The sequence below is a fragment of the Hemiscyllium ocellatum genome, chromosome 11 (genome assembly GCF_020745735.1).
Source record: "Hemiscyllium ocellatum isolate sHemOce1 chromosome 11, sHemOce1.pat.X.cur, whole genome shotgun sequence".
In the NCBI taxonomy this organism is placed as follows: domain Eukaryota; kingdom Metazoa; phylum Chordata; class Chondrichthyes; order Orectolobiformes; family Hemiscylliidae; genus Hemiscyllium; species Hemiscyllium ocellatum.
This window is the reverse complement of record NC_083411.1, coordinates 55,611,391-55,638,828: the sequence shown is the minus strand read 5'-3', so window position 1 is coordinate 55,638,828 and position 27,438 is coordinate 55,611,391. Positions and strand designations below refer to the sequence as shown.

General features: G+C 40.6%; 1 protein-coding gene across 1 annotated transcript in view; it reads left to right on the top strand.

The window, feature by feature from the left end:
* Positions 1-27,438, top strand: part of LOC132820008 (sodium- and chloride-dependent neutral and basic amino acid transporter B(0+)-like) — a 207,459-nt gene that overhangs the window by 54,633 nt on the left and 125,388 nt on the right. Inside the window, exons 11-12 of the mRNA XM_060831935.1 lie at positions 24,760-24,869; positions 24,964-25,134. Coding sequence (XP_060687918.1) covers positions 24,760-24,869; positions 24,964-25,134 — 281 coding nt within the window. The remainder of the gene's footprint in view (positions 1-24,759; positions 24,870-24,963; positions 25,135-27,438) is intronic.

Sequence of the window (27,438 nt, the reverse complement as noted above, 5' to 3'; positions counted from 1 at the left end):
ACTGGTTCTCACCTACCACCCCACCAACCTCCGTATACAACGTATCATCCGCCGTCATTTCCGCCAACTCCAAACGGACCCCACCACCAGGGATATATTGCCCTCCCCTCCCCTATCAGCGTTCCGCAAAGACCACTCCCTTCGTGACTCCCTCGTCAGGTCCACACCCCCACCAACCCAACCTCCACTCCTGGCACCTTCCCCTGCAACCACAGGAAATGTAAAACTTGCGCCCAAACCTCCTCCCTCACTTCCCTCCAAGGCCCCAAGGGATCCTTCCATATCCGCCACAAGTTCACCTGTACCTCCACACACATCATCTATTGCATCCGCTGCACCCGATGTGGCCTCCTCTATATTGGGGAGACGGGCCGCTTACTTGCGGAACGCTTCACAGAACACCTCAGGGATGCCCGGACCAACCAACCCAACCACCCCGTGGCTCAACACTTTAACTCTCCCTCCCACTCCACTGAGGACATGCAGGTCCTTGGACTCCTCCACCGGCAGAACATAACAACACGACGGCTGGAGGAGGAGCGCCTCATCTTCCGCCTGGGAACCCTACAACCATAAGGGATGAACTCAGATTTCTCCAGTTTCCTCATTTCCCCTCCCCCCACCTTGTCTCAGTCGGTTCCCTCAACTCAGCACCGTCCTCCTAATCTGCAATCTTCTTCCTGGCCTCTCCGCCCCCACCCCACTCCGGCCTATCACCCTCACCTTGACCTCCTTCCACCTATCACATCTCCATCGCCCCTCCCCCAAGTCCCTCCTCCCTACCTTTTATCTTAGCCTGCTTGGCACACTTTCCTCATTCCTGATGAAGGGCTTATGCCCGAAATGTCGAATTTCCTATTCCTTGGATGCTGCCTAACCTGCTGTGCTTTAACCAGCAACACATTTTCAACTGTGATCTCCAGCATCTGCAGACCTCATTTTTTTACCCCTTACATTACTGCCCATTTACTCTATGACCTCCTCAAAACTTTCCACAAGTTTGCTCAAACAAACTTTTCCCTTTGACATTCAAGCCAACTATTCATAGCTACTCTATATGTCCTGCTCTTCTTTCTCTACTAAGGATTCCATTATTTATTCTTGCACTGATGCAAATGGATTGATTTATCATTGCTTGAAAGGGGTTAGGAAAGATTTACAAGAATGTTGCCAGGGTTGGAGGGTTTGAGCTATAGGGAAAGGCTGAATAGGCTGGGGCTGCTTTTCCTGGAGTGTCAAAGGCGGAGGGGTGACCTTCTAGAGATTTATAAAATTACGAGGGGCATGGATAGGATAAATAGGCAAAGTCTTTTCTCTGGGTTGAGGGAGTTCACGACTAGAGGGCATAGGTTTAGGGCAAGAGGGAAAAGATATGCAAGGGACCTAAGGGACAACTTTTCACACGGAGGATGGTGTGGGTATGGAATGAGCTGCTAGAGGTAGTGGTGGAGGTGGATACAGTTATAGCATTTAAAAGGCATCTGGATGGGTATCTGAATAGGAAGGGTTTAGAGGGATACAGGCCAAGTGATGATAAATGGGATAGATGAGGTTAGGATATCTGGGCATGGATGAGTTGGACTGAAGGATCTGTTTCCTTGCTGTATATCTCTATGATTCTATGACATGCTATGTTTTAAATATAGGCATTATTTTAGCTTTCTAAAACTGGATCTCTGCCACAACTCCATTTCTGAATGAATTAATAAAAATGAGTAATTCCTTATCCTGAGATTATTTCAAAATATATGGATGCAATTGATCTAGACTGGAATTGGCAGGGGACCTATATCCTGATGGGGACATTTGCTAGTGCTACTCAGGAGGTGTAAAACCCATAAAGGATTTGTTTGGGTGGATAGATGGGTTGGGGGTAGTGGGAGGTTTTGAGCATGCAAAGAGGCACTGAGAAAAGAGATAAGGTGAAGGCTGGTACAGTTGAGAGGAGGAGCAACTCAAATAGTCAAGGCAGGCATGAGCAAGGCAGAGAACAAGGTTAGTCTGATGAATGAGACTACATTTATTTCAAAGCAAGAGGCCTGACAGGTAAAGCTGATGACCTTGGGTATGGTTGGGAACATGGGAATAGGATATCATAGCTATTACAGAGACACAGCTCCGTGAAGGGCAGGACTGGCAGCTTAATGTTCCAGGGTATAGATGCTGTAGGAAGGATAGAAAGGAGGACAAGAAAGGAAGGGAAGTGGTGTTGTAGTTCAGGCTAAAATTACAGGTGTACCTAGGGAGAGTATTCCTGGGAGTAATGAGGTCAAAGCCAAGTGGTCCTGATGGAACTCAAACTTTCAGTGACTAGATTATTGCTAAGCAAGAGAACTGCTTGATAGCATTGTTGATGATACCTTCCGGCACTTTATTGATAATTGAGAAAAGACTGATAAGGTTTTAATTGGCCATTTTCAATTTGTTCTGCTATTTGTGTGGGACATATCTGGGCACTTTACCATGTTGGCAGACACATGCTAGTGTTGCATTTGTACTGGAACAGCATGGCCGGGCTATTGCAAATTCTTGACTATGTCTTCAGTAATATTACTAAATTCTTTTCAAAACCCATAGCCTTTGCCCTATCCAATTCCTTAATGCATTTCTTGATATATCATGTGGAGTGAACTGAATTGGCTGAAGTACAGCATCTGTGAGATCTGCGGAGGAGGCCAAGATAGATCATCCACTCGATATATCAGGCTGATGGTTTGGCAAATGCCTCAATCTTGTCTTCTGCATTGATGTGTTGGGCTCCACCCATCATTAAGGATGGGGCTATTTATGAAATCTCTTCCTCCAGTGAATTGTTTATTTGGCCATCACCATTCAGGATTGTTTTGGTAGGCTGGCAGCGCTTAGATCTGAGCCTTTTTATCACATAGTCTGTTATTATACATAACGTGTTGTTAGCCACTAACAGTCTCCATTACCAGCTATTCATCCTCCTAGCCTGACTGTTATACACTCCCTCACCTGTCCAACTATCCTTTTCTGTCTTTGGCCTCTATGCGCACCTATTGTTTACTCCTTACTGCCTCGTCCAACATTTTCCTAGTTGTCATCAGTTCTGAGGAAGAGTCACTGGACCCAAAACGTTAACTCTGATTTCTCTCAATAGGTGCTGCAAGATCTGCTGAGCTTTTGCAGCAATTTATGTTTTTGTATCGATCTGATTCATTGGTTATGGAATTCCTTAACTCTGTCTATCAATTGCTGCTGATGCTGTTTAGCAAACAAGTAGTCTTCTTTTGTAGCTTCACCAGGTTGATGACTTGGTTTTGGCTCCTGTCATGTCCAACCGCACTCTTCATTGAACTAGGATTAATTGATGGAATTGGCTGAGGCAGGGTAATGTTGGACCATGAGTTTGCAGGTTGTGTTGAAATACAACTCTGCAAATATAGCTCACAACACCTCATAGATGGCCAGTCTTGTGTTGCTAGATCCATTCAAAGTATATCCAATTAACATGATTCTAATGGCACACAACATGATGGAACGTATCCTCAATGTGAAGATGGGACTTTGTCTCCTCATGGACTGTGGGATGGTCACTCTTAATGATACTGTCGTGGTCAAGGATACCTGTAGCAGGCAGTTTGGTGTGGATGGATTGAGTATGTTTTTCACTCTTATTGACTTCATTGGAACATTTGCAGACCCTATCTAGCAGCTATATATTTTAGCTCTTGGCCACCCTTAGTGCTTACTCAAGGTAATGTTCAATGTGTATAAGTATTGATTCATCTGCTGGGGGGCAGTGAGTCAAGGGAGGGTGTGGTATGTGATAATCAGCTGGAGTTGTCCATGCCCATGTCTAAAGTGATTTCGTTTTACTTCATTGCATTCGGCATCAATGTTGATATCTCCCAAGGCAACTGCCTTCTAACTGTATGTCCCTGCTTTCATGACAGTTGGTTGGTCCAGCTGCTGGAACAGGTCATACCAGAGATGGTGATGACATTGTTTGGGATATTTTGTGCAATGCACGATGCCATGAGTATGACTATCAGTTTGACCAGTCTCTGAGACAGCTCTCCCAATTTTAACACTAGCCTCAGAAGTAAATAAGGAAGACTTCATAGAATTGACAAGGCTGAGACTGCCATTGTCATTTCTGGTGCCTTAGCCCATCTAGCTTCACTTCTTATTTGAGACTTTCTACCAATTGATACGAGTGAGTGATTTGCTAAACTATTTTGAGGGCAGTTACGAGTCAAGTACATTGTTGCATTTACACATTGGCCAGACCAGATAAGGGTGATATTTTTCTATCCTTAAAGGGCATTAGTAGTGGTTTCATGTCATCATTAGTGACTTTCAATTTTATATTTAAATGAAAACTCAGATTTCAGCATCTGTCAAGAAGGAATTTGAACCCTAGCCCCCAGAATATTACCTGGCCCCTGGTTCCACGACCTCAGTAACAATGTCACAAGTCCATTTCTTTCCCCAAGTTGTTGTTGCAATCTTGGGACAGTAGGAAGATGATCTATCTAAGGGCAATTGTATCTGCAAAAGCAAATTACAAGAGTCCATGAGGAAAATTAATGAATAAACATCTACCTGGATGCTTAAAGGAATGAACAAGAATACAAATCAGATCAGATTTGGTCCAAGGTGTTACTTGCATTGATCTACTTCTGCTATTAGATAGATCCCAGGACTGCAATGCATGTTCACAATGGAATAGTAGCAACCAGTCTCTGATAGTGGCAATAGACATAAGAGATACTAAAGGTAAGGACAGAGGGTGAGAACAGGAACTGGATTTTCAGGTTGAGCAGATAGGGACTGAGATTGAAAGCATGAGTAAGGTTAGGAGTAAAGGTGGGAGACAAGCCTGGCAGCCAGGCAGAAGCCAGGCTGGGAGCAAGACTGAGCCAAGACAGGAGGCAGATCGAGTGTGAGAAGAAGCTAAAGTCCCCACTATTGGCAATAGACATGAGGGATTTTAACAATAAGTACAGAGACTGGGAATAGAGTTGGGACTGAAGAGGATCTTGATGGATAAGTCAGGAGCTGGAGTGTTGGCAGAAAGGTTGTGGGAAGAGGGAAGCCACCAAATGGGAATGAAGTTAGAGTAAAATGTGCAATGTTGAAGGGATATATTGGCATAATTTTATTAACACAACATGAGAAATATGTAAAGGAGTAGACCTTATAGGCCATTGAGCCTATTTTGTTATTTAATACAACCATCACTGATCTTGGAGTGTGACTTCACTTCTCTGCCTGCTTCCCATATCTCCATATTCTCAAGAGACTAAATATGTCTATGCCTGTCTTAAATGTATTCAACAATGGAGATAACTTAATGCCCTGCAGCAGAGAATTACTAAGATTCACAACCCTTGGATTGAAGAACAACCATTTGATGAAGATGTTAAAGCAAAAACAATGTTAACAACATCCATAGGAGCTTCCTATATTTCATGAGTGCAAGAACGGATACACTTCCGAAATTGGATCAGGGTTACACTGCTTAAACAACTCAACAAGAATTCAGACTGCTGCTAGTCACAATGAGTCACTTTCCCTTCATGTCTGAGTAGAGAATTATCTGCAAGGATTTATTAAACCAGATTCCAGCAAAACATCTTCAGTACAAAGTATGCATGGAGGAGCAAAGTGAAGAATGATAAAATACTAATTAACCAAGTATTTCTGAAAATCTAGAGCACAGACCAACATGACTTTATGGAAGACTATGGGTTTAAATTTGATATGTTTTCAAGTAAAGCCTCAGATTTTAAATGGAAGTACTGTATTTATTGTACCTCCAATAATGAATAGTTCATTTAGATAGCATCAATAAAATCTTCAGTAGAGAATTGGCTGGTTGGTTAAAAAGAGAAGACATTCAAAACTGCATCATTTTACTGCCAAAAGCAATTAGGGAGCATGGTATATAACAGAATTTGAAGAGCACTTGTGATAGCTGAATCACTCTTGCCTAAAAACATCATTGTGACTCTTTGATGATTTTTGACAGATAATATATTAGCAATGTGACAGAAAATATTAAGGAAAACAATTGGCTTTCCCATCATTTCAATTAATTCAGTAAAAATGTAATTGCTGCATCATTGCTTCAATCCAAAGCAATGGATATCACACTAAATTAAAAAAAATAGTTAACTGATTGACACAATCTATCATCTGAATCTGAGAACATTATTAAAGATCCATATTATTTGTTGTTGGTGTTTCAGTCAATTTATGACATGGGCTGAAATTGTAGTTGGCTTGCTGCTGTCGTCTCTTCCTCTACCACCATGAGACCATCGCTCCTTCCCCATTAGCTGCATGTAATACAGCAAGGCATGATCCCTGGAAGATAGTTCCTCATGTATTGCTTTGAAACTGCTCCTTGGGGCTGTTTAAATTAAAAAAACAAATCTTTTATGGCATGTGAGTGTCACTGGCAAGACCAATATTTATTGTTCATTTCCAATTGTCCTTGAGAAAGTAGTGGTGATCTGACTTCTTGAACTGCTGCAATCCCTGTAATGTAAATATAGCCACAGGGTGATAAGAAATGATTTGTGATTTTAACCTGGCCGTGGTGAAGAAATGGTGATATAGGTTAAAGTCAGAAGTGGTATGGATTTGGAGGGAACTTGCCGGTGAGGGTGTTCAAATGGGATTGTCCTTGTTCATCTAGGTGATGGATGTTGCTGGTAGACATGTGTGTTTGGAAGATGTCATTGCAGGATCAGTTTTGAGTTGCTGCAATGCAAGTTGTAGTTGATACACTTCTCACTCTACTCCTGTGCATTGATGGTGGAAGGAATTAATATTTAAGCTGGGAGATGGTGCACCAATCAAGTGACTTGCTTTGACCTGGATAGTATTGAGTTGCTTGAATGATATCAAAGTTCATCCAGACAAGTAGGGAGTATTTCATTACAGCCCTGACTTGTGCCTTGTAGATAGTGGACAGGATATGTGGAATTATTTACCACAGAATTCTCAACCCCTGCCCTGCTCTTGTAGCAATGGTATTTTAATTGCTGGTCCACTTAAATTTCTAGGTGTTGAAGGCTGGGTTTCAGTGATGATGATGTCATTGGATACTACGGGGAGTAGGTTAAACTTTCTCTTGCTGGAGACTTCCATTGCATGTTACTGGAGTGTCAATAATGTTACCTAGCCACATACTAGGCCTAGTTTAAATATCTTCGAGGAGAAAGTGAGGTCTGCAGATGCTGGAGATCAGAGCTGAAAATGTGTTGCTGGAAAAGTGCAGCAGGTCAGGCAGCATCCAAGGAACAGGAAATTTGACGTTTCCTGATGAAGGGCTTATGCCCGAAACGTCGAATTTCCTGTTCCTTGGATGCTGCCTGACCTGCTGCGCTTTTCCAGCAACACATTTTCAGCTAGTTTAAATATGTTCAGATCTTGCATATGGACATGATCTGCTTCAATACCTGAAGAGTCATGAATGGTATTGATATTACACAATTATCAACGAACATCCCATTTAAGATTTTGTGATGAAGACAAACTGATTGATGAAGTAATTGAAGGTGGTTGGACATGCTGATCTCATAGAGTGATAGCTTGGTGTTAAGATACTTAGACTCCAACAACCATCCTTCTTTGTGTTATGTTTAACTCCAACCAATGGATAGCTCCCCTTAATTTACAGTTTCTTTCAATTTTGCTAGGGTTTCTTGATTCAGTCAATTTCTCCTTTGATGTCAAGAACATGTACCCTTTCTTCACCTTTGAAATACAGTCCTTTTGTACCTAGTTGGGCCAAGTCTGTAATGAGGTCTGGAATTGAGTGGTCCCGGTGAACCCAAACTATGTATCAGTGAGCAGCTACAGGCTGAGTAAATAACACTTCTTTCACTTTACTGATGATTAAGATGAAACTAATAGGAAGGTAATTGACCAGATTGAAATTTTCCTGATTTTTCACATTTGGTCAATTTTCCACATTGATGGATAGTTGGCAGTTTTCCAACTGCACTGGAACTACTTATCTCAGGCTAGTTCAGGAACAAGTCTTCTGGACTACAGTGGGGTGTTGCCAGAGCTTATTGTCTTTGTTGCATTCATTGCCTTCAGTCATTTCTTGATTGCTAAGGATCTTGATGGCTAAGGATTGCCATTACTATGCTAGAACCTTCTGCAGGCCAAAGCTGAGGTTACTCATCCACACAGTACTTCTGACTAAAGTTGGTTACAAATTGTTTTGCCTTGTCTTTTTCACTAACGCTCTGGCCTCCTTCATCATTGTGGGTGAGAATGCAAGTGAACGATCGTACTTTGGTTGCGTACGTAATTGGCCACCAATGTTCACCGCCAGCTGTAGCAGGACACAAGAACTTTGGTCTGAGCTGGGAAGTAGTAGAAATGCTCCTGAGTGTCTTCCAGAAGGAAACCTTGTAGAAATCTCCTCTTTTCTGACATCAGAACAGGGTTTTTAGTACCATCTTCAATCCTATTAACATGATCTTTCATTAAAATTTTCATATTTCAATTTATAAGCTGTGAGCATTCTGATTATGTGTTATGAGAACACACAACATAAAGTGTGTGATATTTGGAGTGTGATTTTCATGTGTTATGTCTGGGATATTGACATACAGTAATACATCACAGATGAATCTCCAATGATGGTGCACATGCTAAGTCAAACTTGTACCTCTTTTTGCCAGCAAATTATATCACGAGGAAATATCCAGTTATGCATTCATTGTAGCAAAAAAAAATGCATTCACTTTGAGATTCTTGAAATTAATGTTGGTTCCAAGTAAAGTCAGTCGGTAAATCAAACAATTAGCTTTGTTTCCTGAATAGGTCAATTATGAAATTGCTTTTATCAGGCTTGATTTTTTACCCAAGATCTGTGATAGAGTGGCCAACAAATTGATGGAGACTTTCCATCACAATCTCGCTCCAGCCCACACTGCTTGAAATTTTCGAAGGCTCTGCTCCAACATGTCAACAGCATTTGACCATCCCACCATGCCAATGAGCTTGTGGAGGAGGGACATTAGATTTCCTGCCTTCTGGTTCCATTTCTGTTAAGGAACCACACAATGAATGGGGGTTCAGAAGGCCTGCTAGTTCACTGCTTGAAGAGAGGCAACCCAACTGGTATTCTGTCTGCCACCACAAATATTCATAACCTCAAAGCTTATGTCCTACCTAAAATGTTATCTTAGGGGTACGTTGGGGGTTGTCTTAAATGAACTTCCTACTTTAGTAGTATTGCAGTGGATATACCATTGCAATATCATCCCATTTTCATGGGAACAACCGGAATTTTCACCTAGAATCTTACCACCACAAGTTGCAATCTAATGTGCTGTACTCACAGCAGGGTTGGTAGCAATTAGAAATCCTACAGGAATCCTATTACTGTTGTAATCTTATCTCAAAAGGAAAATCACTTGATTGTGTCTGCTGTATTTTTGTTCTTGGATATAAGAAGAGTAGACAGACATTTTATTATTGAATTAAGAAAGAGAACAGGGAGACAAAGTCCATAGATCTTGCATGCACCAGCTCTTTAAACAAGTATCATTACCTAGTGTCAATCTGCTGCTGTACACCCATACCCTTATACATTGTTTTATTCCAAATAATCATCTAATCTCTTAACTGAATCCCACCCACTTCCAGGCAGTACATTCCAAACCTTCAATACTCAATGAGTGAAGAAAGCTTTTCCTGAATTCACCTTTGCTTCTTTTGCAATCACTTTAAATCGATGTGCTTCTGATCTTGTTCCTTTTATGAATGGAAACAATTTTCCCTGATCTCCTCTTAGCTTTCTTTTCCCTTCGGAGAATAATCCAAACTTCTTCAATCTATCCTTATAACCGAAGTCACTCATCCTTGGAGCCATTCTTGTCAACTATTTCTGTGTTATCTCTAATGTGTTTTTCACTTCCTTCCTATAATATGTCACCCAAAATTGTAATAAATCATGTAAATCTTCCTGTTTACATACTTTGGTTGGAGATGTGGATGATATGGAAATATGTAGAATAAATAATGTCATAGAAGACAATTTTAAATGTCAATGTCAGACAGAAGTTCCTGGAGAAACTCACAAGGTTTGGCGGCATCTGTAGACGGAAAGCAGAGTTTAATGTTTCAGGACCACTGAAGATGGGTCATTGCCTCAATAGAAGTTTTCAAAACATCAATGAACTGTAGATGGTGAAAATCTGAAACACAAGCAGAAATGGAAATAGCTGGAGAAACTCAGCAGGTCTGGCAGAATCTTTGGAGACAACACAGAGTTAACATTTCAGGTAGGCTGAAGAAAGCTTGTTGGAGCTGAAATGTTAACTCTGTGTTGCCTCGACAGTTGCTGCCAGTCCTGCTGACTTCCTTCAGCAATTTCGGTTTCTGTTTTTGTTTCAGTTTTCCAGCATTTGCAGTTCATTGTTGCTTCAAAAAAATTCATTGAGACAGATTTGAATGAAAACCAATCAGCTGTGACCATTTTTGCACAATTAGCTTAGATCAAGTGTGACAGAGGAGAGATTACTGTCTAAAATGCTACATTTGAATAATTAAAAGGGAATGCAGATAAGCTATTCTTATACCATGAGAGATAGATGCTTAATCCAAAATATTGTGTTAGCTTTCTCAACAATAAAGTAAACAGCTAGCAGACTACAGCAATGACTTGTATTCACATACAAACAGTTAATTCGGCTGTTTAATTCTTAAGTCTTAAAATGACTCAATATAGTGTCAGTCCGTGCTCTACTTATTGAATAACTCTCCATAAATGGAAAAATAATTACTTTGAAGAATGAGTTGAGGCAGAATTCTGTCATTGTGTTAAATGATCTAAGAGAGCTATTTGCATCTTTATTCTTTCTTTCACGATTTTGAGACCTCCCAATATACTTTATAATTGGTAAAACATATTTAAAGGATATCTAATGTTGTATTTTATGTTCAGCAAGGTCCCAAAAATAACAATGAGGTAGAGATCAGTGATATTTATTGGGTTAGTAGAGATTCTGTGAAGTCCCTTTTGTTCATAATGAGCTCCCCAACATTGCTCCGAGGATCATGGTGCAATGGTGAGAGAAGTAGTTCATGACATATAAATGACAGAAAGCCTGAGTCCAAAACCCACCGTAGCAATTTCCAGTACAGGGTGGAAACAAATGGTCAGCAACCTCTCCGCAGGAGACAAGAGGAGAAAAATGTCATTGTTTCGCTGCCAAATTATAAATGTATTTTCAAGTAGAATGTAGTCCTTAATTGCTTAGAATGACCTGTGCAGAATGGACACTTGCAGGAGATTGTGGAGTGAGTCAGGCACCAGCTTTTTGCTACTTCACTATAACAAAACTTTACATCTCTAAAAAAGCAAGTGGAAAATTGGGAGAAAAATACAAAACCAATTTGAACAAATGTTAGCATGATTAAGAGCTTTAAGGATGTTAAATTATTCAATTTTCTTGAACAAACCAACTTTGTTTAGGAATTAATTAATTTGGCATTGGTTGGGAAACCAAAATTACCTAGACAAGTTTGTCGCCTTGAGATTTTATTGAGCTTGATTATGTACAGCAGTGTTTTCTGGCACATATGCTGTCAGTCTGGCAATTTCACAGTGAACTGCCTTTTACTTTGTGCTGCAAGGGGCTAGCTAGACCTTTAGCAAATTCTGTCAAGATGTACTACTATTTCACAAATGTCTTACTTAAAATGCCTTAGGCAATAGCTTTCAAAGTTCTTGAACAAAACTAGAATGTTTCATGAGAATAGTTACCAACATTGGAAATAAGGATTGCTTTGTTCAATGCTTTGATCTGAATCTAGAAAATAGACTTATGTAACATCCAGGAAGTTTGGGTTAAAGGTGGAAAGTTCATTTAAGTACATCATTATTGTAGAACCACATTCGTTTTGTTGGCAATCGTATTTCTAGCCATATCAGGCAATTAACTACATTGCTACACATGCTTTTATTTTTATGGATACAATTTTGAATTATGTTGACAAATGATTACTATGGGACTAGTTTAGTTTGGGAACATGGTCAGCATGGACTAGTTGGACCAAAAACTCTGTTTCCATGCTGTATGACTCTATAACTCTGTATTATTCTTATGTATAAATTGACGTTGAAGCATCATTCAGCTTTTTGTAATTCAGTAAAATATGTATATTTGGGTTCATTGCTGACCCTGCTTCCAATACCTTCATTAAAATAAAAACTTGTGTACCAATGTAATTAATTGTCTGATATAGCTAGAAATATGATTTTCTATATAACTAATGTGGTTCTACAATATTAATCAATTTGAATGGATAAGGACTGCATTCTTCATGCAGATGTAACATACTTCTTAATTGTATATAAAATTATATGGGCCCAGATTTTTGAAATCAGCAATGATGCTGAATATGCTTAATCCATAAAGATTTTTGTAACCAAAGCTTTTACGATTTTTCAACCAGAAATTCTAAGTTTGACTGAAGAATCCAAAAATGAGTGCTGACATCAGCAAGCAAATCATCAGATACTGCCTTATAGAGGTTTACAAAATTATGAGAGACATGGATGGGGTAAATAGGCAAAGTCTTTTCCCTGGGGTTGGGGAGTGCAGAACTAGAGGGCATAGGTTTAGGTTGAGAGGGGAAAGATGTAAAAGAGACCTACGGGGTAACCTTTTCACACAGAGGGTGGTGCGTGAATGGAATGAGCTGATAGAAGAAGTGGTGGAGGCTGGTATAAATACAACATTTAAGAAGCATTTGGATGGGTATATGAATAGGAAGGGTTTGGAGGGATATGGGCCAGGTGCTGGCAGGTGGGACTAGATTGGGTTGGGATATCTGGTCTTCAGGGACGGGTTGGACTGGAGGGTTTGTTTCCATGCTGTACATCTCTATGACTCTATGAGATACAAGCCATGATTGGAGGTGCCGGTGTTGGAATGTTAATAAACACCAGGTTATAGTTTAACAGGTGTATTTGGAAACACTAGCTTTTGGAGCACCACTCCTTCATCAGGTGGTTGTGGAATTTAAGATCGTAGGACATAGAATTTATAGCAAATTTATAGTGATGTAACTGAAATTATATATTGAAAAAGACATGGATTGCTTGTTAAGTCTCTCATCTTTTAGAAAAGCTAGTGTTTCCAAATAAATCTGTTGGACCATAACCTGGTGTTGTGTGATTTTTACCATCAGATACAAGAATTACATATGGACATGTGAATGTACAAATTTACAGCAGGATTAGGCAGCTCAGCCCTCTGATTTTGTTGTGTTGTTCAACAGACCATGGCTGATTTGAATATGCCCCATTCTGCCTACAACTTACAATCTTCACCACCTTGCTTCTCGAGTATCTATTTACCCCCATCTTAAAGATATTCCAGGACTCAGCTTTCACCATCTTGTGAAGCTGCAAGTTCTAATGACTCACAAATCTCGAGAGAAAAAAAAGCTTATCTCTGTTTTAAATGGATGATCCCTTATTTGTAAATAGTGTCCCCAGTTTAGATTCTCCCACAAGCAGCAACATCCTTTGCATACCCATCCTATTAAGACCCCTCAGGACTTTATGTTCCAATCAAGTTGGCAGGAGACTGAATGGTTAGCACTACTGCCTCACAGTGCCAGGGGTCTGGGTTTGATTCCAGTCTCAGGTGACTGTCTGTGTGGTGTTTGCACATTCTCCCTGTGTCTGTGTGTGCTTCCTCCCACAATCCAAAGATGTGTGGGTTAGGTGTATTGGCCATGCTAAAGTTGACTATGGATGTGTAGGTTAGGTGCATTAGTCAGGGATAAATGTAAAGTAATAGGGTAGGGGAATGGGTTTGGGTAGGATACTCTTCAGAGGGTCAGTATGGACTTGTTGGATCTCTTTCTTGTCTAAACTCCAGCTGATAGAAGCCTAAGCTATCCAATTTTTTCTCATACAAACTTGGGCATTCCAGCTATTGGTTCAGTAAGCCCTTTCTGACTGCTCCTTCATTAAAAATAAGCAGATCAATCCAAAAGACAGTAATCCTGATGTGGCCTCACCAATGGCTCAGGATCATTGAAGCATAATCTTCCTACTTTTGTATTCATTTTCCCTTGCAATAGATTTCCTAATTAGTTGCTGCACCTGCATTATAAAATCATGTGATTCATGCAATGTACATACTGAAATCCCTTTGTATCTCAGATGTATCTGCAGTATCTTACCATTCAGATAATATGCTTCTTTTCCATTCCTCATGCCAAAATGGACAATTTCATCTTTTCTAGCAATATGCTTCATTTCCCAGATCTTTGCCTACACAATTAATCTATTTGTATCTCTTCATAGCCTCCTTATTACCTCTTCACAACTTATTTTTGAATCATAGAATCCCTACAGCGCAGAAAGAGGTCATTTGGCCCATCAAGTCCACACTGATCCTTCATAGAGCATCCCACCCATTGCTGTAACCCCACATGAAGTTTTTACCATGGCTAACCCCGTATCCTGCACATACCTAGACACTAAAAGGCAATTTTTAGCATGGCAAATCTATCTAACCTGCACATCTTTGGACTATGGGAGGAAATTTGAGTGCTTGGAGGAAACCCATGCAGGCATGGGACAACATGCAAATTCCACACAGATAGGCACCCAAGGCTGAAAATGAGTTCCTGGTACTGTGAGGCAGCAGTGCTAACCACTGTGCCACTCTCTCCCTACCTACCTTTGTGTCATCAGCAAATTTAGCAACCATGCTTACAGTTCCTTTATCATTTATATAAACTGTAAAATACTGAGGCTTCAGCTCTGATCCATATTGCATATCACTCATTACATCTTACTAATCAGATAATGATCCATTTATGTCTATTTTTTGTTTTCTGTTAGTCAATCTTCTATCCATGTTGATATGTTACCAATGATACCATGAGCCTTTATTTTTGTGAATAACCTTTGATATGAACTCTTATCAAATGTCTCTACGTTTAGTATGTCTACTGGTTCTTCCATATTTACAACACATTCTCCTTATCAATTGTTTAAACATGACTTCCCTTTTATAAATCCATGTTCACTCTGTCTGATTAGCATAACTTTCTAAGTGCCATACTATAAAACCTTTAATAATAGCTTCTAACACCTTCCCAATGACAGATGATAAGCTAAGTAGTGTATAACTTAATAGCATCCTCTCTTTGTACCCTTCCCTGTTTGAATAAAGAAGTTCCATTCAGAACATTCCAACCTGTTGGAATCTTTACCAAATCTAGGGATCATGCAATATTTAAATCTGATGCATCAACTATCTCACTAGCCATTTCTTTTAAGACTCAGGATAAAGTCTGTTAGGACTCGTGGATTGTCAACCCATAGCTCTAACGACTTATTCAGTACCACCTTCCTGGTCATTTTTAAAAAAAAATTCCCCCACTCTGGGGTGTTACTTTGTTTTTCGTGAAATGCCTGATCAAATCATTTGTCAACTCCTTATTTTGCAATATTATCTTACTAGGCTTATCTTATATATTACCTGTGCTCACATCATAAATACTTTTCCTTTTTAAAGTGTCCGTAGAAACTCTTCCTATTTTCTGTAATATTTCTAGCTAACTTTGAATGGTTAGCTTGGATGATTGTTTTACAATACACAATGATGTCACCAGCATGAGTTCAATTCCTGCACAAGCTGAAGTTAACAAGATGGACTCTGCTACTAAACCTCTCCCTTCACCTGAGGCATAATAACTCTTAGGCTAAACCACTATAATTCATATCTCTCTTTCTCTCTCTCTCTCATGAGAGAGCAGCCTTATGGTCTGATAAGAATATAGTAATTTTTATCTCATTTTAAATTTTCCCTCTTTAAACTAATTTTTAAAAATACTCTGCCCAATCTTCTGTCCTGTCACTCATCTCTGATTATTTTATGATTGCTTGATGCTAATAGAGGCTTCTAACACAGAAGGAGACTATGTGTCCTCACCAACAAAGTCAGAAATTACCGGAAAAGCAAGACCATGTGATCTCACCTGTGGCAAGAGAATATTTGACAATTATTGCCTGGGTCCTTGATACTTGCTCCTTTGCCAGGCTCAACAGCTGGAATAGATTTCATTTGGGCTTGCAAACTTTATCCACTTTTCAAGTTGCTAATTCTGCTATTACTTGATGTGGAGGTGCCAGTGTTGGACTGGGGTGGACAAAGTCAAATGACACCATGTTATAGTTCAACAGGTTTATTTGAAATCATAGAAGTTTCATTAACACAGCTCCTTTGTCAGGTGCTAGTAACTGTTCCCTCACTCTCTCTGTTAATTTCTTCTAATATTTCACTGTCCTCCACCCTAATGTGTATTTGTGTCATTCTTTCCATCAGAAAGACTGATGTAAAGTATTTATTGAGAACATTAGCCATGACTTCCAGATTATCTGCATGATCCCTAAAGCATCCTTTTCTTTTCCTCGCTATTCTCTTGTTTTTAATACAGTTAAGATAACATTTGAGTTTTCCTCCATTCTACTTGCCAATGCTTCCTCATGCACTCTATTTGCATTCCTAATTTATTTTCTAAAAGCCTCTCTGTGCCTTTTATATTCCTTTAGGGAGCTCTTGCTGTCTGCTATAAGTGTCTCTTTTTTAAAAAAATCCTAACATTTATGTCCCATGATACACTGGGTTCTCCAGTCTTGGGACCATGCTTTGTCTTTATGGGAACATAGTTGGCCTGTACTCTCTCACTATTTTTTGCTTGAATGCTTCTCACATAGTTTTGTCTGCAAGTGACTGCTCCAAGTTCACTTTGGTCAAATTTTATCATCGCTTAGTAAAGTTATCTGTGCAGTTTAGAACTTTTATACTCAGCCCACTCTTATCTTTTTCCATAACCAGCCTACATGTAACTGAGTTGTGGTCACTATCTCCAAAATGCTCTCCTATTTATATGCCTACTGCCTGCCTGGCCTCGTATACAAATATTAGGCTCAGAATTGTTCACTCTTCTGTTGGTCTGTCGAGGAACTTTTGGAGGTAATTTGGGAATATTTCTCCCTCCCTGCCACTCACGTTAAAACAATCCTCTTTAATATTTGCATAGTTGAATTCCTCTAACATTGCTGCATATTTTTCTTACACTTCTCTGAAATTAAATTATACATCTGATCCTCTCTCTTTATGGACCATGGATAGAGGTGGGGAGGGAGATGTATTACCTAGAGCATTCTCAGCTATCCTCCCCCCAGCCTCATCTCTCTCCCATTTATCTCTCAGCCCCCTTGGCCCACAAGCCTCATTCCTGATGAAGGGCTTATGCCCAAAACATCAACTCTCCTGCTCCTCAGATGCTGCCTGACTGGCTGTATTTTTTCAGCACCGCACTCTTCAACTTTGATCTCCAGCATTTGCAGTCCTCACCTATATATTTGGGAAAGCTAATATAACTTTATCATTTGCTGCAAGGCTGAGTGATACAAAAGTAGAGATGTTAAGCTTCAGTTATACAGTGCACTGATGGTTCCATAATGTGAGAGTCTGTATACAGTATTGCTTGTATTATGGAAAGAAGGACGCAAATATATTCAAAGCAATTCATAACAGCGGTAACCTTATTAAATTATGTGGAGGTGCCAGTGTTGGACTAGGATGTACAAAGTTGAAAATCACATATCACCAGGTTATAGTCCAACAGGTTCTTTTGGAAGAACTAGCTTTCAAAAGTTTGCTTTGAATTCTATGTCATACGATCTTATACTCCATAACCACCTGATGAAGGAGCGGCGGTCAGAAAGCTAGTGCTTCCAAATAAACCTGTTGGATCATAACCTGGTGTGTGATTTTAACCTTATTAAATGGTGGAGTAAGCCCCAGGGACAGGATGGCCTACTCCTGAGCCATGTTCCCTTATTCAGATATTTGTGTTGAATGGGAATGTAGTTCAGATACTGAGTGGGGAGAGTTGGTAATTTCACAAATCCCATTAATGCAATGTTCCCAGGCAGTTGAAACTGGAGGCAAAGAGTTAAGATGTACATGAGGGGTCATGATGTCTAAATCTAGGATGTATTTAGATTAGATTAGATTACTTACAATGTGGAAACAGGCCCTTCGGCCCAACAAGTCCACACCAACCCTCCGAAGAGCAACCCACCCAGACCCATTCCCCTACACCTAACACTACGGACAATTTAGCATGGCCAACTCACCTAACCTACACATTTTTGGAGTGTGGGAGGAAACCAGAACACCCGGAGAGTGCTCACGCAGACACAGGGAGAATGTGCAAACTCCACACAGACAGTTGCCTGAGGCAGGAATTGAACCTGGGTCTCTGGCGCCGTGAGGCAATAGTGCTAACTACTAAGCCACCATGCCACCCATAGTGTCATAATGTCAGAGATGTACAGCACAGAAACAGATCCTTCATCCATGGTATCAGATCTCCTAAATTAATGTAGTCTTATTTGCCAGCATTGGGCCCATATCACTCTAGACTATTCCTATTTATATATCCATCCAAAAGCCTTTTAAATGTTGTAATTATACCAGCCTCCAAAACTTCCATACACACACCACCTTCTGCATGAAACTGCACCCCAAGGTCTCTTTGTTCAACAACGCTCCCCGGGACCTTAACATTAAGTGTACAAATTCTGCCCTAACTTACTTTTCGAAAATGCAGCACCTCACATTTATCTAAATTAAACCCCATCTGACACTCCTCAGCCCATTGGCCCAGCTGATCAAGGTCCAATTGGACTCTGAGGTAACCTCTTCACTTATTTGATCACGTGAGATCACATTTGGAACACTGCAGGTAAATTCTGATCTCCCCATTTCAAAAATGACTTTCAGGTGAGAATGGAGAAGAGGGAACAGCAACATAATTGAATCCCACACACAAATGAATGAGGGAATATTGAGCATCGAGTTAGAATTGTGTTGGAACAGTTCTGAAGATGAGTTGTACCAGACTGGAATCAATATGTTAGTTTCTTTCTCCACAGATACTGCCAGACCTGCTGATTTTTTCCAGGAATTTCTGTGTTTGTTTCAGATTTCCAGCATCTGTAGTATTTTGCTTTAGTTATGATGTGGAAGTGACAATGTTGGACTGGAGTGGACAATTTCAGAAGTCATACGATGTCAGGCTATAATCCAACAGGTTTATTTGAAATCAGAAGCTTTCAGAACACTGCTCCTTCATCATCTGATGAAGAAGCTTGTGATTTCAAATAAATCTGTTGGAATATAACCTGACATTGTGACTTCTGAATTTGCTTTAGTTAGAATTGTGCTTTTATTATAAGCACATACATGAATACATTTTTCAAATTTCATCAAAGTCTGAATTTGAAAGTAAGAGTACGATCATTTTCCTGTGTAACATTTTTGAATTTTCCATTTAATTTTAGGCTGGGATTTACTGGCTAAATTTAATGGATCATTACGTTACGGACTGGATTCTCGTTATAACAGCTCTCCTGCAACTCATCGGTCTCAGCTGGATCTATGGTCAGTCAATCATAAAAGAGACCGAAACAAATAAACATATTAAATTTAAAGTACTTTGTGAAAATTAAGGTTTCTTTATTAAAATCAGACCAAATGAATCAGATGCTGGCAGACGTGTATCAGAATTCACTTGCTCTTCCTGACAATGAAACCTAATTGGTTCCAGAAACCAGCATGAAACACACAACATCATTTTTTGCATCCTTCACTCAGGATCCACTTGTTTTTGCTGGATTTCAGCCAATTTTACTACAGTCATTGTCTTGTTAATTGCTGATACTTGTATTATTGCACAAATCCAAGATCACATAGGGAGTTTATCTTTCTGCTGTTAGATTGCTTCACAAATATGTGATGTACAAAGGTTCCTGACTGACCTTCAGTAGCAGTGATAATATTAGCAGCCAGCTTGCAGTTACTGTGTGTTTGTTGTATGTAGTGAGGCAGCACAGAGCCCAGACTGTGTAAGTATGAGTTTTATAGCAATATAAGTACTTAAGACAATGAGACCATAAGACAGAGGAGTTGAAGTAGGCCTTTCACCCCACTGATTTTGCGCCACCATTCAATGAGGTCATGGCTGATTTGACTATCCTTCACTCCACTTTCCTACCATTTCCCCACAATGTTTGATTCCTTTACTGATTTACAATCTATCTTACATGAATAGACTTATATACCTAGCCTCAACAGCACTCTGTGGTAAAAAGAATACCACTGCACTCTAAGAGCAAAAAGTCTTCCTCATCTCTGTCTTAAATATGTAACCTCTTGGTTCTCAGGAGATGCCTTCTGGTCCCAGACTCTAGCATAAGTGAAAACAGCCTCTCTTCCTATATCCGATCAAGCACAATCGTTAACAATCATATACTTTTCAAAATAGATCGCCTCTTATTCCACGAAATTCAAAAGAGCTCAAGCCCAAACTACTCGAACACTCCAGAAAAGAAAATCTCTCCATATCCGAAATTAATCTCATGAACCTTCTTTGGACTGCCTCCAAAGCCAATATTTTTTTTTTGAGGGGGAGATGATGACCTGATGATATAATCGCTGGATTCTTAACCCAGGTACTGCCTTAGGGATCCAGGCTCGAATCCCATCATGGCAAATGGTGCAATTTGAATCATAAAATCTCTGCAATGTGGAAGCGGGCCATTTGGCCCAACGAGTGCACACCAACTCTTTGATGAGCATCCTACCCAGACCCAGACCCAGACCCTGACCCTATCCCCGTAATCATGCATTTCCCATGCCTAACCAGCCTAGCCTGCACATCCGTGGACATTATAGAGGAAATTAGCACGGCCAGTCCAACCAAGCTGCATAACTTTGGACTGTGGGAGGAAACTGGAGCACCTGGAGGAAACCCATACAGACATGGGGAGAATGTGCAAAATGCACACAGACAGCCACCTGAGGCTGGATTTGAACCCAGGTCCGTGGTGCTGTGAGGCAACATTGCTCACCACTGAATCACTGTGCTGCCCCGTTTTATTGTATTCAATAAAAATCTAGAATTAAGAGTCCAATTATGACCTTGAATCAATGTCAATGATTGAAAAAACCCCTCTGGTTTGCTAATGTCCTTCAGGGAAAGAAACTGCTATCCTTACCTGGTCTGGACAACATGTGACTCTGGACACATAGCAGTATGGTTGACTCTTAACTGCTCTCTGGGATGGACGATAAATTCTACTGAGCCAGTGGCATCCTCATCCCACGGAGGAATAGAAACTGTTCCGAATATTCCAGCCATGATCTCACTAGTGCCTTGAACATTTATAACAAAGCTTACCTATTTTTGTATTCTGTTTGCTTTGAAATAAAGGCCAACTATCCATTTTCCTTCCCTCATACCCATAAAATTTAAAGGCCAGGCTTTTCAGATTTATGCACAAGGAACCCCAAATCCTTCTGTGCTGCAGCTTTCTGCAGTCTTTTCAGTCAAATAATATTCAACTCCTCCATTCCTCCCGCCAAAGTGTATTACTCACATTTTTCCACTTTATATTCTACCTGGCTAGTTTTTGTTCTTTCACATAACCTGTTGTATCTCTCAATAGAATCTTTGTGTCATCCTCACCAAATGCCCTCCCACCTATTTTTGTGATCTGGAAACTTGGTGATTGTATATTTACTTTCTTCATTCCAGTCATAATCGAGGCCCTAGCTCTAATCTCTGCCATCCTGAAAATGTCCCCACTTTGGGTGGCACAGTGGTTAGCACTGCTACCTCACAATAATTCTGTGTTGTTTTGTATCTTGAGGACCACAATAGCACAGAATTACTGAGCTGAAACCAATAGCTGAGTTCTGTAGCCATGAAGATGGCCTCAACCACGATCTTGGTTACAAGTCGTACTACATGTGACCCCATTACACTGTTCTGTACCTGTAAGACCTTCCTTACTGTCCAGTTTTGACACCATCACCTTGATAACTTATTATGATCTCTCTACCTTATTTAATGTGTAGAGTTTTGGATTAGTACTTGTTACTTTGGTTAGACCCTCGGCGTGTGACTCTTATACCTACCATGTTATTCCAGTCATTTGGTTTGTCTCCAGAACTACCTTATTTTTAATATTTTGTAATTATCACTCTTCCTTAATGAATCAGATTATAGATCATCCCTTCACCCGCTATTCAGCTGTTGACACTTTATTCACACCATCTGACACTCTTGATCACCTGCAGAGACCTATTATTCAGTCTGTCAACACGCCACTCACACCACGTGTATGATATTTTGATCTCTCTGATTATAAACTCCGTGTCTGTGCGCTTCTCTTTACTTCACCTGACGAAGGGGCAGTGCTCCGAAAGCATTTGATTTCAAATAAACCTTTTGGACTATAATGTGGTGCCATGTGACTTCTGACCTTGTCCACCCAGGCCAACACTGGCAGCTCCATATGTTGTGGTTACAACTTCATTAAAAGCCCGTTAAGTATCCATACAAACACTGTCAGTCTAGAACAACCCTACAGTGTTACTTATATTGATCCCAGACATAGCAGGCAGGCAGGAGGAAGGAGTGTCCTGCCTGATGGGTAGGGATCTAAAGGTTCTACTGCATAGTGTGGTGTTGAGGTGGGATTTCTTCTTACCCCTGGATTGGTAAGGTCAGGGCATGACATGACAACCTGGTCCGAGGTTGCCACCTGGATCAGTGCAATCTCAGCCATCTGGAGGAATACCCAGCAGTGAAAGAAGGAAGTCAATGATCTTCTCCACTTTGCTAGTAAGTGCTACCATGTTTGTTATCTCACCCTCACCGTAACTCTCTTGCTATACCCACCTTCCACTGAGTCTCATGCCCTACCAATCTCACTACAGCTTGCAATCTGTCCCCCTCCGCTCACTCACACCTACCCTAATCCCAGACACCATTAATCCTGCAGTCCCTCTGCACTGTTTGTTCACTCAGGATACCTCCCAGCTGCACCTACAGTAACAATTGGGACACGTCCTTTCATCTCCATTAATACCTGCCTCTGTCTCTTTCAGGAAGTAAGCAGCCCACAGTAGAGCAGAAAGACTCAAGCCAGGTGGTGGGCTGACCTTCATTCAGTTCCTAACCCCTTACATGGAGTAAACACTAATGTTGACCACTCTGAGCAGCTGGTTGCCCATGTCTAAGCACATGGAATTGGTATCAGAGACTGCCCATGACTTACTGTGCCAGCACCCCATTACACCCTCCTTGATTTGACAGATTCCTGTTGACAACCACAACAAGATTCCTTCCTTTGTGTCTGCACTAAATGGCAAGGAGCGACTGGAATAATATCCCTGGCTGAGGTAGCAAACACACAAAGGCAAAAGGCAAGGCAAGGGAGAGGTGTTGTGAGCATCCAGGCCAGCTCAGAATGAGTGAGAATTGGGACAGCAAGTGACCAGCCTGGAGATGCAGCCTGGGTTCATGCTCTTGGGTGTGCTGGCCGAGGCATTACAATGATAGTCACTGGGGCAGACTGTGGTGCAGTACTGAAGTGTAGAAATTTTCTGAGATGGCCCAGCAAGATATTAGAGACTGGCACATATCAGATCCAATACCATGAATGTAAAGTGTATGTGGCTGGCATCCTTGGAGTATTCTCTGAGACCTCAGTGCCTAATATTTAGGTCATTTGGAGCAGGTAACAAGCTGAATTCACGAGATCCCCACTCTAATCTCCGGGTCAAGTTTTCTCAATGTTGAGCTTGTTAGGTGAGTTTAAGATAGGAAGCTGAATATTAGTTAGGCGTGTTGTACCATTAGCTTGCTGCTTAATAGGGAATAATCCCATTAATTAGGAACTCATCACTGCTGAGTGACAGATTCAGCTCATTGCTTACTGAAAGAATAAAAAAAAATATGGTCTTCCCGACATCAGAATTGCTACAGTTCTCATCCAATTCTCGAATAAACCTTGCCAAGCTCACATCATCCAGATCCCGACAAGATACTGCTGTCGATCTTCTATCAGCTCACCAATTCACTATCCATGGTCATACTGTACACCCAGCACAATGGGCTCTCAGGTTATTAAGGAGCCTCATGTGTGGTACTATCTCAAATGTTTGAGCTGATCCAATATAACTGGATTTCTTTAGGAATCCAGCAACACCCACATGCTACAGTTGCAACATATCACCTAAGTGGTCATCTCTATTGCATTTCACTCAATGGTGTATTTTATAAGTTTTAATTAATTACACTTATACCCCTGTTCTTTACATTGGAAACACCCCACTCTTTACCCTTCATTGGTTTCTATCAGTATTAACCGTATCCCTAACAAGTGATTTGTAATAAGATTAGAGAAAATTAGCCTATTTTTGCTGTTGTTCACATGTTTCTATATTTAGGGTTTGTTATGAACTCTTCACTTTCATATTTTACAAGTCCTTAGCAGAAATAGACCCATTCAGCCCCTCAAGCCTGCTCCACCATCAATACGGTCATGATTGATCTGGTTGTGTTTCAAATTCCAAGTTACCTTCATCGCCCAAGAAGAACTCATTCCAGGAAAAGCTGATGTTTCCAATTTGTGCTGGGATGGACAGACCCTTGTTCCCAAAATGGGAGAGAAAGATCAATCAGTTGGTGACAAGAATCAATTTCCTTATCCTGTTTGAAATCTGGAGCAATCCCTTCTCTGGGTTAACCTGTTCATCAGTGCCACCCTGTACAAGATGTACTTCAACAGTAAACAAGCTGCCCTAAAGACAGGACAGAGTGAGTGATGGTGTCTCTCTTCTTCCTTGTTGTTCACAGGGACAAACAGATTCATCAAGGACATTGAGATGATGATTGGGGAAAGGACTTGGCTCTTCTGGCTGTGGTGGAGAATGTGTTGGATTCTGATCTCTCCGTGTTTTCTGGTGGTAAGAAGCTGTTACACATTATTTTGATTTAAACTGAAAATACCCAATCTCTCATTCTGTTTCTGATTTAGTTTTGTATCTTATCCACATTCAGGCAGTCTTAATCTGGTCCTTGACAACATTTGCCCCACTAAGATATGGATCTGTTGAATACCCTGTCTGGTCAGGAGCACTGGGCTGGTGTATGACCATCTTCTGTATTATGTGGATCCCCATCATGGCTGTGGTGAGAGTTGTCCAAGCTGAGGGCCCCACCTTGTGGCAGGTGAGGGACGCTTTGAAATCTTTTAAAGATTAAGGAACAGAGAACATAAAATTAGGTTTTGGATCATGATAGATGCAATGCAAAGCATTTTGTTGCAAAGTCAAAATCTCGTTTTGTTGTCCTTTCACTTATGCTCAGTTCAGTCCACCGTGATACCATCTTGGTTCAGGCACTAAAGCTGGAGTGGACTGGAAGTAGTATCTGTGAATGTTTGAATATACAACTAAAAGAATAGTGGATCGGTTAGCTCAGTTGGTTGGATGGGTGAGTTGGTGATGCTGAGTGATGCCAGTCCCTGTACCAGCTGAGTAAAAAATGAGGTCTGCAGATGCTGGAGATCACAGCTGAAAATGTGTTGCTGGTCAAAGCACAGCAGGCCAGGCAGCATCTCAGGAATAGAGAATTCGACGTTTCGAGCATAAGCCCTTCATCAGGAGGGCTTATGCTCGAAACGTCGAATTCTCTATTCCTGAGATGCTGCCTGGCCTGCTGTGCTTTGACCAGCAACACATTTTCACCTGCACCAGCTGAGGTTACTGTGATGAACTCTCCTTCTGGAACTCTCCCCTTGATCCTCAGGTTAAACCACCATCAATCACCTCGCTCTCTGTTGAGAGAGCAGCCCTGTGATCTGATAGGACTATGGTTATTTCAATGTTACAAAAAAACATAATTTATCACATTTATGCAATTAAATCAAAGATAGGTTTTAAAATAATAAAAGAATTGCACTATTGGAACACATCACAAATATGGACACATCACTGTGTTGCAATACCTTGGAAAATGCAGGTCACCTTAATTTAACAAATATAAACAAAAGGTCCACTAAACACTATATTTTGTATTTCAGTCATGGATCACAGATTGTTAGGTTGATTTCATTAAATTCTCAATCAATTCACACACTATTTATGCACCTTACAAAGTTGGAGTTTGGACTGTTTCAAAACTATCTCTCAGTTTCAGAATGGTGTCTTCTGCATTGCAGATCTTTACGTTTGTCTGGTTGTAATAACAAGTAGTGGCATTAGGTGGTGGGATTCAGTAGTTTTCGAATAAAGTCCACGTGGAACATTTCCTGGTTTCAGTACAGGTTTGTCAAGATCAATCTCACATTTTGTTTCTTCATGCTTTCAATGAGAGAAAAGGCAGGGAGACAGTGAGTTTTGAGGAAGGAATTCCAAAGTCCCATAATTCAGCAACTGAGGGGCCATCTACTAATGGTCAAACTATTTAAACAGCAAGGGTTCAAAATGCTTGATTTAGACAACCACACATGTCACAGAGATTTCCAGGAAAGGGTGAGCCAAGACCATGGAAAGATTTGGAAACAAGCAGGAGAATGTTAAACTTGAGTACTTACTTAAGCAGGAGCCAATATGAATTAGTGAGAAAGGAATGATCGATGATCAGGACTTGATGTAATTAAGAGCACAGATTTGAATTATTAAGTTCACAGAGGGTCGGATTTGGGAGGTCAGCTGAGTTGTTACTTGAATAGGAGAAAGTGAGGACTGCAGATGCTGGAGGTCAGAGTCAAGAGTGTGGTGCTGGAAAAGCACAGCTGGTCAGGCAGCATCCAAAGAGCAGAGAATTAATGTTTCGGGCTAAAGCCGTGATGAAGGGCTTTAGCCAAAAATGTCGATTCTCCTGCTCCTTGGATGCTGCCTGACCTGCTGTGCTTTTCCAACATCAAACTCTCGATTTGTTATTTGAATAGCCAAGTGCCAATGGCATGACTGCATTGGTGTGGATTTTTGCAACAGAGGATTTCTGTAACTACAGAGGAATCGAATCAGATGATGCAGGCAAAAATATATGGTTTTAGTGGTGTTATGAAAATGTTGTCAGAAGTTCATTTCAGCATCAAATACAGATCAAAACAAATCGTCACAAGTAGGTTGATAAAGAAAGTTTATGGCGTACTTGCCGTTATTGCTCAGGGAACTGAGTACAAGAATCAGGAGGTCATGTTAGAGCTTTATAAGACTTTGCTTAGGCTGCATGATGACTATTGCGTTTAATTCTAGTCGCCACATTACAAGAAGGATGTGGAGGCTTTGGAGAGGTTGTAGAAGAGGTTTACCAGGATGAGGCTTGGATTAGAGGGTATGAGCTCTAAGGAGAGGCTAGAAAAACTCAGGTTGTTTTCTCTGGAGCGGCTGATAGAAGCCTACAAAATTATGAGATGGATAGATAGGGTTGACAGTCAGAATCTTTTTCCACCCCACAGTTCAAAAATACAAAGAGAAGCATTTAAGGTGAGAGGGCAAAAGTTCAAAGGAGATGTGAGGGGCAAGT